Raw genomic sequence first — 15689 nt, 5'->3', positions numbered from 1 at the left:
AGTAGGTTTGTGTGGTAACATAATAGCCTTACATTTCAAACAAAAAAATACTCAGAAAAATCCCAATGGAAATCTGTTCCAAGAAACAGACGAGTCGTGAGGACACGCCTATGAATGAAACAATATGATATGCATATAGCTATAACGAGAATCCGGAGTTTACATTTGCGTTGGCGTCCGAAAATAAACAGTTCTTCTCGTAGGTCAAGCAGAAACCCCATCTGAGACTGGCGTCACTACTAGATTACTCTCTGTTTGTCGCTCCCCTCGTAAAAAACACAACGAGGAGAAGAAAGCACCCTGGGAAGGAGGTTTCCTTGCTCACTAGGGAGAGCTGACGTCACAATCTTCAGCCGGAGTGTTAGCGCCATTTCTGATTTGACGCTTGACCCAGGACCTTTTACCACTGCTCAGTCAAACGTCCCTTAAACCCAAGAATATGGCATCTCACGGGGCGACAATGCAGTGGCGTAGGAGGCTCGCATGCAGTTGACGTTTTTCTGGCAATAATCCACAATCACCAACTGTGTCCATAGAACTGTCGATTCAAATCAGACACCATTTTACATATATTGTACATTCAAAAGGTAGTTGCATCATTCCCCTGATCGTTGTTCGCTTCAGTTGTGCCTGAGAATCCTATTCTGTAAGGTGTCTCGTTGACTTTCTTGCCAGAGTTGTCTACAGCGCGCACCCTGTTTCTATAGCAACAGAGCATGTTCCGTATACCCCTCCTGAACCCATCCATGTACCAAGTGTACAAAAGTGGGTCAGCGGTTGCGTTAAGAAGTATTAACAAAACAGTGATGATATAAGTTGTTGAGCCGTAATGAAATCCAGGAGAGAAAAATATCAGTAAATACAGCACATAGTTAGGAGACCAACACAAAGTATGTACTAATGTTACAATAATCAGCATGACGGTAACACGTTTGCGTGATTTGAGTCGAGCAAGCTGAACTGAACTTGTCATGGCATCTTCACTGCGCCACAGTTTATAAATGATTTTTAAATACAACAGTGACATCGTGATTATAGGAACCAAGCAATTTACCGCGAAAACAAACGCAACATGGGTTTGTTCAGGATACCATTTGGCCCAGTCTTCCACACAGAAGTCTTTTCCTGGGACGTAAACCATGGCAGACATACTTGGCCCTGACAACAGACATGCGAAACCCCAAGATAACGCCATTATACAAAGAACGCGTTTGGTATTTAACCGGAAGTTAGTTCTGAAAGGATGCACGATAGCAAAATAACGTGCAGTAGCAATGGCGATCAGTAAGATCCCGGATGAAGCCGCACTCAACCAGATGAAGACGCCACCGGTGATGAACTTGCAAAGAAAGTTCCCGGATGTACCTATGGTGACAAATAGATACCTCAGTTACGCGACTGGGCTTTAGTTTTAAAAAAGAGTAAAATTTGTGTCAAAAAGTTTATGCGCCCGGTATGGGACTTGAACCCATGACCATCAGATTAAAAGTCTGATGCTCTACCGACTGAGCTAACCGGGCTCAGATGGGGCTGCCATGGATAATTTTTCATTATATGGTTTTGTTTTCAATCCACTGACTACCAAGTACATACACTGTAGCTTGAGTAAAGGGACAAGGTTCTCTCTTGGCACAGTAAATTTGAGACACTGCCATGCTGCAGTTATTTCTATACGTCATCAGAATGGTATTTATCCTCGCTAATCTAACTCGTGTTGTTACGTATAACATCTTTCCCTGACAAAATTCCACGCGAATTTCTCGGATGTACAAGACGACAGAAGAAATTTATAGGCTTGTGGATATGATTTTCCTTACTTGAAATCTTTCCCGTTCAGACAATGTTGTCACTCCTAACTTATCTGCTGTACTACAAAATAGACAACTGCTTTGGCTTTTTTCTGTCCGGCGTTTGCCCAGGTCTTGACTGTGAATCAATTTCGGTGAGAATCAGCCGTGACGGAATAGAGGCCTAGGAACTAAACAAGCATCATGCACTAACCTGTCGGGTGATCAAAGGCGTGGTTAAACACGTGTCTAGGCAACATAAATAGACCAATCACAATGTCCGCTGCAGCAAGGTTCACCAGAAGATAGTTCATGGGTCTCCTCATCTGCTTACTGCGATAAACAACCAGGCAAACCAATACATTGCCAATGATGTCAATCACAATCAGGAATGAAAACAGCACGGACAGCAGGATGTCGGCGATGGAAACTGAACCCATTCTACAGACCACAAATTAAACATTTTAAATGTGGCATTATCGGGTTCTTACTTAGTGGAAGTAAAGGGTAGGGTACTTTTGCGGCAAGATCTTGTTTAGTTTACGATAACGGGTATATATTTAAAGACCTCGCCTAATCGCCTTCATTGTGATTTCAATCCCTGCAGCACACCGTGAGGAACAGACATTTGAGATGTTCTTGTTACATTCTTTTTCTTTTTCGGAACCTGGGGTTTTGAGAAGCCCTGCTCAAACTGAAACCATCGTCACGGTTTTAAAATACAAGATCAGCTGCAACATGCAGCAGAAAGTAACATTTCGAGTTAAACTACTTTTCTCAGTTCACATATGTTTATTACATTTGAACCACCACTATAACCCTCCTGACTAAGGAACTGTACTGCACATCTGAAAGCATTAATTTTATTTTTGGAATTAAGCCGACTAAGCCACAAAATAAAAAAGGTGCAATCAACTCTGATGTTTACACAGGAGCTAAGCTGAGGATACCTGCAGCACTGCAAATACCCTGAAGTAAACAAAACTTCCCGGATAAAATGTAAGAAAGCCTGTATATAATATTGTTTCTGTTTTGACTTAGAACCCCATTGAATGAAATAAAGCAAGGCCCATTTACTTGTCTTAGCGAAACCAAAAACCAAACGAAATTACCAAAAGATTGTACATGGAGTGACATCGCTAAAAACGAGGTAATTAAAACAGCCGATGACAGACAACGAAAAAAAAACCGTGTGACTTCAGTTCTAAAGAGTAAGCTGCAAAATCTCCATTAACTTCGAGAGGTATTGAATAACACTAGAAATGGAAATTTTTGGTTCCTTACAGATCGACCAAATGTTTAGTTTTAAAATCCTCGAATACGCTTTTACCCAGTAAAACGCGAAAGGTCATTTAAGCGCTGTAAAGCACATTTGTGATGGTAAATTTAATTGCTCACCTTCATCAGATCGACAGTAGAAATGGATCTGGCTCACTTGCTTCCAATTTTTCGACAAGAACTTTGCTTTAGTCTTTCGTGAGTCAGTTGGCTCACAGAGGTTCCCGTCACTAATGGTAATTGCTAAGGTTTAACGCGACAAACTTTGAGCAAATACGAAATTATTTGGGAGTTAGTCGGTTCTTGAATTTCCTGCAATGTGATTGGCTAACAGGTTGTAATTGCGACACGTACGTCGATGTTTGGTCATCGGACATCGTGATACGTTTGACGTTGATTCAATTAAAATTTAGGAAATAACAATTGAAACTGAAACCAACCTATTTACAGCAATTATCTAGAAAATACAAAACTCAATTTTTTTTATCTTTTGCTGGTAATTGAATCCACTTTAGAAGAAATACGCAAAAAACCTACAAGAATAAAAGAGGTGTTTGTCCCGGTGTCAACATTTGACGGAAGTTAAAAATTTAATTACTGCTGGCATACGATATTCATGAATTTTACATTTCCGCCGGTAAAAAGAAGCTGTTTGATCAAAGCCTTGAAACAGCCGTTAAATGTTGTTTTTACGTCTTCTACAACAAAACGTTTTCAGGCTTTTCTTTCGTTAAGTTTGTCTTATACTTTAGCTTATGACGACAATGTACTGTGGATGTAAATAAAAATAAACAAACGTTTGTTAATTGGTTATGATTTCCACACCTGAATCTGGGAGCCTCGATTTGAGGTTGTACTTGTCTCATAAAAAAACTTCTAGGATTTGATGCATGATGGGAAGGTGCGAAGGCTATTCTGCATCCTTCCCATCATCCCTCGCGTCTTAATATTTTTTAACAAGGGACTACTGGGGACAAGTCAGATTAACGCGCGCGCGATGTGTGCGTGGAAAAGGACAACAATTAGAAAAGTGATTCAGTTGATTTGGATATGTTTTATGCCGACGGCTTTGCAGTCATTTTTTATTTAAGAAATTCACCAATAAGCATTTCAGCAATTTATACCGAATGAATTGAACAAACAAAACGAGGAAATCTCTATAAACACAATTATTACCGCTAAGCGTATTTGAATATTATTTCTGACAATGGCTTTGTAGTCGTTTAATCGGCTGGAGCTGTACCAGTCATTTTAAAATTCGAATCCAACTTCGGAGCAATGCTGTACATTACCATTTTGTTTTCTTAAGTCCTAAGAGCTGCATTTATTCGGCGATCTGTATTCAAAGCACAGCTGAAAGTGCAGTGATCGTCGTGTCTTTGGCGCCATCGAAGGAGAGAAAAAATTCTCCAGCTATTCATGCAGAGGAGTCCTATTTGATCGTATTTCCAGTTAAATTCACCGTGCAATTGTAGCACAAATCGTTCTGTAGTTGATTCGAATCACTGAACGTGATCAAACTGTTTCAACAATTGCAAGCACGTAACACGACCGCATTTACACAGTTTGATCACGTACGGACGATTCGCGCTACAATTGCGCTGTAATTGTTCCTTGTGGTCGGTGCCGAGTGTCAAATAAGAAGTCCCCTTCGCTTTCCTTACCACTGTTCCCACCCCCGTCCCCCCAAACACTATCAAACCCTGAAATTGCGAATGATCTCTACTAACCACTATAAACTCGTATTCACGAGTTTAAAACCTGTGACTGAGGTCTTTAAAATGCTACCCTCGGCCTGCGACCTCGGGTCACAGTTTTTCCCTGTATTGACCTCCCAACCCGCAAATAACATATCTTTATTATGTCAAGCAGCACTCTGTATTGCTGCCAATCTTGCGGCTACTTTTTGTTTATATAAGCTTTAATTTTCAAGTGGTTCATTAGCGGTGAACAAAATCTGCAGTAATTCTACAAACCATAACTCCGCAGGTGAAAGTTAAGAATACTCCACAACTATTTTTTTTTTGTCCCATGCTCGCTCTCGACAACTGAACACAGACTGAAGCTTATAATTTGCCATTATATTACCAAGACGCGTGTGGTCCACTCCCTGACCCTACGAACGTCTGCACGTTTTGAACCCAAAAGAGAGCTTGAGGCCAATATCAGTTCAGCCATCTTGACCGAACAAGCTCGGGTCAATAAAGGATTTATTATATGGCTTTCCGGGAAATCTTCCTTCCGAGACACGGCGGGTAGTCCCGAGCGGGTAAGATAGCTCCATCTTGCCCGCTCGGGCAGCGCAGGATTTGGTTCATCTTGCCCGCTCACGGAGGTAGCCGTATAATAAATAGACTTATCATGGTGAGGTTACGATAAATTATCTGTAACTGCGCACGCGACGAATCGCTGACGTAAAACTCAAAGATAAGCGCTGGGAAGCACGTGTGATGTTAGTTCCATGCAGCAACAAGCCTTCAATGGCCAATCTTCTTGACAGAGACGTTTTCACTTTCTTTTCAAAATTATGTTGCAAGGGTTTTAAGCCACTTCAAATTTATGAAGAAGACTTCTTGAAACCCTTTCGGTAGGCACAGGATTTTTGAAAATTTTGGATTTTTTTTGCAAAAAGCAAAAATTATCTAAAACGAAAACTTTTACCGAGTGTCCTAATAATGTTAACACAATACAACGTTTATTTGTACTGGAGAATTTACAAAATTAATATAATATCTAAATTAAAAATACACACAGAAGCTGGTCACCTAAACAGTGACTATATAGAGCTAAACTAATTGGGCATTTGACAAATGCTTTACAGCCTTTTTCATCATTAAGAGTTCTTCTCCAAAGGTTTAAAAACTATAGAGTATTGTCAACCGCCTTGAAACTTGAATGAAAAGATTTCCAGTTTGAAACGTGACTCTGCACACGGCAGAATCCACCAGCAATGCTGGGTGTCGATCGAGTGGTTGTCAGTAAATGTCATTTATCCCGAAATTATCTTGACTCACAGTACATGATCATCTTATAGACTCATCTTCAACTTGTTAGCATTGCAACAGTTTTATTGATAAAAAGACTACGTTTAATAAAACACTTCGAACTACTTGCTTTTAGGCAAACGGGGTGTCCTGTTCATGTTAGATAGACCACGATAACTAGCTAGTCGTGATAAAAACTCTACCGGATTTTCTCTCTTGCTCTTTTTAACGCATGACTTCGCAAACCGAGAGTATACAATTTTAACCCTTTTCTATTTTAGAAAGATGCTTACTAATTTACGCGCGTACTATATTTAGCGAAAACTCGGGAGCTGCATTTCGCGTGAATCAATTTTTGCAATTCAGCCAAAAAAACTGTCGGAAGTAGATTTAATTTTGCCATTGCTTTAATCCCCCAAATCAAAATCCCAGGGCCCCGTTTTACTACAAGGAGTCTGCGAATGGAAAATTTGATGACTGTGCCAAAGAAATTTTGGTAGATTCACAAGCTGCAGAGTAACAGTGAAATGAAGGAAGAGTGCTCAACATCATTAACTTTTTACGTGTAAATGTTCGCTGAGCTTGAGGCAAACAATCGTCAAGATCAAGGCGGACGAAAACATGGAAACACAGTCGCAATAGCTCAGGCAGCCGTAGTTTTAATAATACATCGATTGTACATCAATTTACTCATCGGTTTAGGCCTGTTGACTTCAATTCAATTCAATTCAATGTTATTTTATTTTATTTTATTTTATTTTATTTTATTTCATTTTATTTTCTTACATAGTTACAAGACTTGCTTGCCACTGCAACTAGTTCCAGAACTAATCGAGGCGGAGGCAAAAGTTTATAATAAAAAAGAAAAAAAGAAAAGATAGTAATGATAATTAACTGTACAACAAAATTACAAAAGGTACAAGTAAACAATAGAAACAACTACGAATAATCGACATCTAAAATTGAGTAGCTCCAGTCTGAAAAAAACCTAAATTTCGGTAACTTAACAAGTTTTTTGATGGTTGACGATTTACGCATCGAAACCACTGCGTTTACAATTCATACTAGCTCTTAAAATGTTTTGGTCCAATGGAGATGGGAGTCATTGCTTTAATTCCCCATGCATCAACTTTCAACTGTCCGCCATGTTTACTTGCCTAGATAGCAAACGTGGCTTAGCTTAGTAACACTATACTTCAAACGAATATTTATTTCAGCATGACTGATTCAATGTTTTAAATTTTGCAATCTGTGATGATCAACAGTTTATCAGTTTTTATGACAGGCATGCAAAAAAGGCACGAAATCCATACGACTTTGAATTTGATTGGCTAAGAGACTTGATATAAAAGCATTTTATATGGTTGATCGGCCATAAAGCAATGCTTTCATCAATGGTCGAGTTTTTCCCGTCTGTTCATTAGTACGAAATACCTGTTTGATTTCTAAGATATCATCCCGGCGTTACCTTTCCATGAATAGAAGTTTTTACCTGAAATTGGACATACACTGACTTTTCCTCCTATTTCAGTTAAAATCTCACTTTATTGTTCTTTATTATTCATTGATTTTTTTATTGTCTGATAGTTCATTTACCGATAGTACTGCTATATGAAGGTACCATTAGCGAGGGCAATATATTTTTAATCAGATTTTTAACGTCTCCGTACGTTTTGTTATTTTTGCTTTAAGAGAAATCCAACATGGACGTCTCCGAGAAATCCCCTGTGGAGACACATGCCCTCCGCTTGGCGGAATCCTTGCGTTCTCGAAGTACAGTTCAAGTTGTTCTGGAATCCATGTTCTACGGTTCCATTTGCACGTCTGCATTTTTCGGGAACCTCCTTATTCTCTACATTATTTACAAGTCGCCGAGACTTCGAAACGTACCAGGGTTGTTTATGGCTTCGCTCGCTCTTTCAGATACCGCAACAATCGCCCTCGCTACTCCGCCATCTTTTGCATCACTAATCGCAGGTCGCTGGACTTGTGGCTTCATTGCATGTCAGTTTCAAGGCTTTGTTGTCATAGCATCAGTAGCTGCCTCGCTGCAGATCATGGCCCTTATGTCTATCGATCGATATTTCCGCGTTGTTCAACCGATGAAGCATCGAATTTTCTTCACCATGCCACGCGCATGGTTGATGACCGCGTCGGTCTGGATCTTATCTCTAATATACCCAGTCCTTTATCTTGCCAGTGATAGAAAATACATCTTCCACCCCGGAAAGTTTTTCTGTTTCCACGAAGCGGACTCATCCTTTACAGCCGACGTTATTTACATCTGCATTTTTATTTCCCTTGCTGTTCTGTCGTTTTGTTATTTTAAAGTTTTCAGACATCTGAGGCTGAACACAAGACGCGTTAAAAACCTAGGAGGAGCATCTGTCGCTACAGATGACAACACACGTCATATATCACCAGAAGAGATAAGACTGACGCGAACTTTATTTGTCACTGTGCTTGCATATATGATTTGTTGGACTCCTGTTCTTATTGTCGACTTTGTAGAAACGGGTGTTGGTGATTAGTCCCTTTCCCATGGGGTCTATGTCATGCACACCACTATTGGAACCACAAGCTCCTCTCTGAACCCCATTATGGAGTCCTTAATCAAACATTTCGTCGAGAATACAGGAGGATTTTTTGCTTCAAGCACTGATTAACTGATATGTAATGCGAACAAAAAAAAAACAAATATCATGAAGCGGCACTTCGGAGACAGGGGGGAGGTTCAAGTGATATTATTACTGCGGACAGACAGTAATACAGTGTTCATATGCTGTGTGGACAGTGTGGCCGAGTGATTAATTAGGCCAGTACTAGATTCCGTCTTTCTACTGACCTAATTAACTCTCCGTTATCTTAAGTTCAAGTTCTTAGCCGTGCTTTATAAATTTCCAACTAACCAGCCTCTCAAATTATTGCCCTTGCAAACACCCCTCTGTACCTGGTTTTTAACGGACCAGATTGATCCAATTTGTCACCTGGGGCCTGTTTCTCGAAAGCCCCGGAAACTTTTCGGGCTCGAAAAGCCATTTTCAGTTAATCGGTATTTAAAGACAGAGAGTTATGTACGTCTGAAACTTCTGGTACGGAATGGAACCTCTGTTTATATTAAGAATATGTGAATAAAACAGCTCTGTAACCATAAGGTTTGAGATTTTGCCATGGTTTTCCGGGTGCGAAAACTTTTCGGGACCTTCGAGAAACGGGTCCCTGGGCAGTACTAGGGAAGCCAATGATTTAATATACAAATAAAACTTATACAGTTCTCGCAAAAGTAAAGTTTCTGGCCAGTATTTTACATGCTATGCTAGGTATATGAAATTTGCGAAATTTTAAGTATAAACCCTGAGGCTGAGATTTTGAACATAATAAACTTTATGTGTTTAAAATTTGTAAATACAATACAGTTATTATGTTGTTTTTTTTATCAAACCGTATGAAATTATTCCTTTCTCTAAACGGAAAAACAGGTGAAAAACAACAATAACAGCACCGCACCAGCCGTATGTTCGATGATCATAACATTTCTGCAATTAAGACGTTATGTGTGTCAGATGTCAGGCCTTATGGCAACAAAATTACTTCAACGCATGAAAAATGAGTGTATACATATTTATTTATATATGAGTTGTTTATCACCAGTCTTTAACACAACTCTTTACTCTGTTTTTGGACAATTCCGAGCCAAATGATTTGTAGGTGAACCCTAATCGCGTGCAAGGGATTACAAAATAAATAAATATTTCGAATTTTTTTTCACACAAAATGTTTCCCCTCTGTAAAACAAATTCAGCAAATAGACTAAACACGTCATATACAAAATGAATGTATAACCAGTCAATTCATTAATTTGGTGCATATTCATATATGCGGCCAAGTTTTTTACGATAAAAAGTCACCCTTCGCACACACATCAGTCGTTCAGGGTGTACGTGCGTAGCGCGTCTTCAATCAATTGTATGATCACGCGGAAAGTTTTCAACTCAATTAATCTGGTGATTCCCTGCCATTCTGCCAAATCTCAGCAGATATTCACACGGCTTGCTTGTTTTCATCACTGATAACTCCAAACCGTAAGTATAAAAAATTAGCTTCTTGATTTAAAGGGGGATACCAAGAATGACAGAAAAAGATGTGAAGACAACATGATTCTCACTATTTCGTTAGACTACCAACGATTCAATCGACTGTTGAATTACATATATTTTTTTTTACCACAACACGAGAAGTCTGAAGAACATGAGAACGATGATAACCTAAAACGTAAACGGTTCTCTCTCAAATGCTTTTAAACGCTGTTTTGGGCTGTCTGGAGTGCTTTAAAAGCTCTGTACGCTAAATTTAGGCTCGGCTTTTTACAAAAATCATATCTGACCTTTTTTCAGTACCCAGAACGACTTTTTTGTTAAGCCAAAAACAACAGGCATTAATTTCTCGTTTAACGGCAGTCAGGTGACCGCCAATTCTCAGAAGAAAATCGGAAAGGATTAAAAGCCTTCAGAACAGCTGACTCACTGAAATGATCCTTTCAGTGGGTGATTTTGTCAAATCATCTTCTGGAAATTTAAGAACTTTGTATTCCATTTTGCTTTGCCTCAGCTGTTGTTTGAGCAATCGAACACCCATTTGAGCAACAACACTGTTTTGCATGAAGGAATAATCTTGTTCACTTTTAAATTTACACAGATGACGATCAATATTGACTCACTGTAATTTTCTTTTATCACGTATTACAAAACACGAGGCCAAAAGTTTTCACCTTGCGCTAGAATTTCCGTGAGATTCGCTGATAAGCCTTTAATTTGATTACTCTCTATAGATAGTCGAATTTTACTTTTCTCTACGTGATATAAAAAGCTATTTTTTCTTCGGGCACTTCAGTGTAGTGTTGACATATGCACTTCTTTGCCAGTACTGATACGTTTTGAACCGAAATTTGACTCATGCAAGTCTATTTTTTTCTATGTTTTTAATCTGATATGCTTATTTCAAGAAGATGGTACTTTATTTTAATGGAAGCACTAGAAATCCACCTGAAACGCTTTCAAGACACGAGTCCTACGATTGTATTTTTCTTGCCATTTTTCGAATCTCCAAACTTTCACGAGTGTCCCTTGGACAAAGAAAACGTTTTCTTACGTTTTTAAAGTAATGAGAGGGAAACATTTCTTACTTACTAATAGACAATTTAGAACAACCTTATCATGAGCCTAGGAAGTATAAGCACTTACTGAGTGACCCCAAGGGAAACAGTGAGCTTTGTTTCCCCGATACCCTCAATGTTCCCGAGGCCAATCCGAGGGGAACATTGAGGGCGAGGGTAAAAACGAAACTCACTGTTTCCCGCGGGACCAGTCATGTGGTTTGTTGTAACTCCCAACTCCAAAACAGAAAAAAAAAAAAACTGCAAAGTAGTCGCTTGCTTGACGCAAGCTGGCTCACAAATTTGCGGCGGTTTCAAGGAGCATGACCTGATCACGTGCGAGTCGAAAGTTCAAGTTCTCGTTTCCCTAGGGAGTTAGTGAGTTTTGACCCACGACACGCGACACGCTCCAATCGGAAAACGTATTTGAGTTGAGATATAACAAAATAATTTATTTCATGTCAGTAACACGGGGGTGCTTAGAATTGCCCAATCTCTCGAGCCAGAGGCTAAGGTTAAAAGTGCTTGACAATATAATAATATTAACAATACTAGAATGATAATAATAATAATAATAATAATAATAATAATAATAATAATAGTAATAATACGCTTTTAAAATCTAAGGAGTTAAGAGTGAGCCGAATAATGAATTAATGACAAGATGGTAATAGTTCAGCTGAATAAATAAGGTTTAGGAAAAGCTTTATATTACACTTTTTATTAATAAGTTTCGTTATTCGTTATTCTTTTTATTTTCAGAGAAATCCAACATGAACGCCTCTGACAAATCCCCTGTGGAAACACATGCCCTCCGTTTGGCGGAATCCTTATGTTCTCGAAGTACAGTTCAAGTTGTTCTGGAATGCTTGATCCATGGTTCCATTTCTTCCACTGCATTACTCGGAAATATCTTTGTTCTTTATGTTGTTTACAAATCATCAAGACTTCGAAACGTAACAGGACTCTTTGTTGTTTCACTCGCAATGTCAGATATCGCCATGGCAACCCTCGTGACTCCGCAATCTTTTGCAGCACTCACTGCAGGTCGCTGGACTTCTGGCTTCATTGCATGTCAGCTTCAAGGCTTTGTTGTCATAACAACGGTAGCCGCCTCACTGCAGACCATGTCCCTCATGTCTATCGATCGATATTTTCGTGTTGTTCGTCCAATGAAGCATCGAAGTTTCTTTACTATGCCCCGCGCCCGAGTCATGGCCGCGTCGGTCTGGATCTTATCTCTGATGTATGCGGTCCCGTATGTTGCCAGTGGTAGAAAATACATCTTCCATCCGGGAAAGTTTTTCTGTTTTCACGAAGCAGAATCGACTTTTGAAGCTGATGTCATTTACATTTGCCTTTGTATTTCCCTTGCCGTTCTTTCATTTTGTTATCTTAACGTCTTCAGACATCTGAGATTGAACGCAAAACGTGTAAAAAATATGCGCGGGGCACATGCCACTACAGATAACAATGCACGTCACATATCACCAGAAGAGATAAGACTGACACGAACTTTATTTGTCACTGTGCTTGGATATCTGATTTGTTGGGCGCCTGTTGTCATGATTGATTTTGTAGAAATGGGTGTTGGTGATTGGTCCCTTTCTCGTGGAGTCTATTTCTTCTACACTAACATTGGTCTAACAAGCTCGTCTCTGAACCCCATTATATATGGAGTCCTCAATAGGACATTTCGTCGAGAATACAAGAGGATATTCTGCTTCAAGACTAAGTTATCAAACCAGGATGAAAACTGATTGGGGACGTAAATTAACAGAGAAGCAAAAAGAACGTACGGAAGAAGCGCACCCCCAGGGCGTCTATCATCAGCTGAGCACCCCTCTTCATTATGTTTTCGACACATTAACCTTAGTGTAACTGAATCGTAAATACTCTTTTTCTTTGGCCATCGTAGATTAACAAGAAATAACACGCAAAGTGCGGGGATAAACATGGCAATAAAACGCATTGTTGGAAAACAAAACTATATCTGAGATAATGGTTTGGCGTGACTGAATGATATTCTCACGAGGCTCTCAAAAGCCGTGGTCTACTTTCATCCAGCATCTCTCTTGTTTCACTGTGAATCAACCTAGTTTTCTGTACCTCTGTCAGCACCAAAAGCCTATCTCACTCGTGTGCAACATAACCAGCTTAACCAGCTTCGAAAGGTACCACACTCCACATCTCTATCCCGGACCTCTAACCTGGCGCCATCATCACCCTTGCGCATGCTCCCACACTCCTTGTACTCCTCAACATTGGATGAGACAAGCAGATGCAGAATTACTTGGTTACCCTAACAGTTAACAGCCAGCTTGTTGAAGCAGCTCTTGTGGGGAATTAGCTCGCTACTCCAACGATTTAATGATCTAGTGTTGGACTTACAACAATTGTCAATTACCTGCCGTGCTAACTTACACGATTCTAATGATTACGACTTACATAAGGGCTTGCGTAGTTGGCCATTAGTAGAAGTAGGAGTGCGGGTGTAAGCCGAAATCTTTTTTCATCTTAAAGTTTGAGTGCAATATAAAAATTACAAAGATCATTTTTGTAGAATTAAATTAAATGTAGGTAACAGCATTGTACAGAACATTTAAACTTAAGATTCTTATGTAGTGTCTTAAAGCAACAACTACAACACAGTGACTGAATAAGGTAACATCGAAGAATAAAGGAAGACTTCCTAGTTATGCCTTTTTTCCGGCCGAAATGAATACTAAGTTATTCCACAAGTTTCAGATCAGACATTTGCTCGGAAACGTGTTCAGTTAAAAGACTGGCGTTTGAGATATGCCGCAGTAAAAGAATAATTTACACAAGTGGTAATGTGCAACACTTTCTTAACGGTGTAAGCGATATCAGCTGGTATGGTTTCAATACCGATCGCCAAATAAAAATAACTAGAAATAATTCAAGATAGAAAAAGACAGAAAGATAAGTAACTACAGGGAAATAGCAACTTCTAATAGCTTTGATTGAAGCCATACCACGAAATATTCAGGTCTAGTTGGTAGTAAAGTGTAATTTTAAGTTTAATCCAGCCTATAAGAGCAAGTTATCTTCAGTAATCAGTAATCCATGATAATTATTCCTTTAGTAAGTGAAACAATTATTCAACACCCAATTGCGTTTGAAGATACCCGCAATTGCATGTAATACCTTGACAGTAAAATAAACCTGCAACTGATAATTATAATTTATTATTCTAGTTTTAATTCCAAAACTTCGTACTTTTATGATTTAGCAAGTTGGATAGCCGGCTGGCGAGCTTCCAGCAAGTTGGTTTACTTTATCATGCGTGTGAACTACCTCTCTAACGTAATTGCACATTTACATTTTTAAAGTTTAGCATTTTACAGTAATAATGATGTCTACAACACCACAAGAGCTTAATTTCACTTTTTCTTATGTATCATGTACTCGGCCTTAAGCCCAGTTCAGACGCCGAACTTAATACGTTGATTTAAGTACATGAGAGGTTAGCGTCTGAATATGGCTATTTATTGGGCCATTTTCGTATTCTCGGTATTGGACTAGAACTAGCTTGCAATGGAGGCTCATGCAGGGGAATGTCATTAAAAAGAGATCAAAGTCATTTGCATTTGAAAAGACTCCCCGCATTAGCCTCACTTGCAAGCTAGTTCCAGTCCAATAACGAGAATACGAAAATGGTTTAATATTTGGAACTGTTCAACCATTCTTTCCGTATAGCTCACCCGGCAATTTCGGCTTTGAAACTACTTTGATTCAGACGTCGAACTTTTCATGTGCCGAACCTAATACGTTGAATTAAGCACACTTTGCCTAAAAACCGCTGACATTTCGACTTGTTTTGGTTCAAACTAAATTTAAGTTCGGCGACTTAGGAGCTGTTTACGTTATACCGGAGTGACTTTCATTCTGGAACGATTTCATTCCATCTCCATATATTTCTCTGTATGTGTTTACATGATACAGAATCGAAATTCCATTTCCTTACAAGTCATTCTGAAATGAGTTCATTCCGGTTTTCAATCCGAATGAAATTCCCGTTCTGGTATGAATTTTCATTCTGGTATCATGTAAAGTGAAAACAAACTTCGTTCTGATATGAAATCGCAAACCGTGTAGTCTAGAGCGGATGGCGCATGCGTATCGTTTTCAAGAACTTGCGCCATCTTTGTTTTCTGATCTGGCCCGAAAACCTGGGGCTCATCGATTGTGTCATGTGAATGCAATACGAAAAGAACTTCATTCTGGAACGAAACTCATTCTGGAATGGAAGTCATTCTAGAATCATGTGAATAGCACCTTAAGCTCGACGTCTGAATCAACAGGCGTACTTTTGATAATTTCGGTCGGTCCAAATTCGAGTTAAGTTCGGCTCATGAAAAGTTCGGCGTCTGAACTGCTGGGCCTTAGATCTTCAAATCAGTTGAACCGACAATACGTGTCAGTTGCTCTTGTATGGGCAAGTGAGCTAGATGTAAAACTCGAAAA

The 15689-nt window shown here is 39.3% G+C and overlaps 1 protein-coding gene, 1 non-coding gene and 2 pseudogenes across 3 annotated transcripts; 2 read left to right on the top strand and 2 right to left on the bottom strand.

The window, feature by feature from the left end:
• Nucleotides 1-560: 560 nt before the first annotated feature.
• On the bottom strand, nt 561-2786 carry LOC145464529 (galanin receptor 2a-like). Its single transcript, XM_081448444.1, has 2 exons — nt 2002-2786; nt 561-1365 (listed from the first exon to the last, which is right to left on the bottom strand). The coding sequence occupies exons 1-2, from the start codon at nt 2225-2227 to the stop codon at nt 581-583; spliced, it is 1011 nt and encodes a 336-aa protein (XP_081304570.1). The 5' UTR covers nt 2228-2786; the 3' UTR covers nt 561-580.
• On the bottom strand, nt 1448-1520 carry Trnak-uuu (transfer RNA lysine (anticodon UUU)). Its single transcript has one exon. It is a non-coding gene; the product is annotated as a tRNA-Lys (tRNA).
• A 4899-nt stretch (nt 2787-7685) lies between the features above and the next one.
• LOC145464101 (beta-2 adrenergic receptor-like) lies at nt 7686-9400 on the top strand (annotated as a pseudogene).
• A 414-nt stretch (nt 9401-9814) lies between these two features.
• LOC145463174 (melatonin receptor type 1A-like) lies at nt 9815-13707 on the top strand (annotated as a pseudogene). The gene is made up of 2 exons (XR_014041298.1): nt 9815-10131; nt 11964-13707. The product of XR_014041298.1 is annotated as a melatonin receptor type 1A-like (transcript).
• Nucleotides 13708-15689: the final 1982 nt, after the last annotated feature.

Source organism: Orbicella franksi, chromosome 12 (genome assembly GCF_964199315.1).
Source record: "Orbicella franksi chromosome 12, jaOrbFran1.1, whole genome shotgun sequence".
NCBI lineage: Eukaryota > Metazoa > Cnidaria > Anthozoa > Scleractinia > Merulinidae > Orbicella > Orbicella franksi.
Note: the sequence above shows the minus strand (reverse complement) of the source record. Positions and strands in the feature narration are given on the sequence as shown.

Bases quoted from the DNA above. Each gene is read 5' to 3' on its own strand.
- LOC145464529 (XM_081448444.1), bottom strand. From the start codon at position 2,227: ATGGGTTCAGTTTCCATCGCCGACATCCTGCTGTCCGTGCTGTTTTCA. The intron at 1,366-2,001 runs GTTAGTGCATGA...TTGTCACCATAG, and splicing joins CGCCTTTGATCACCCGACAG to GTACATCCGGGAACTTTCTT.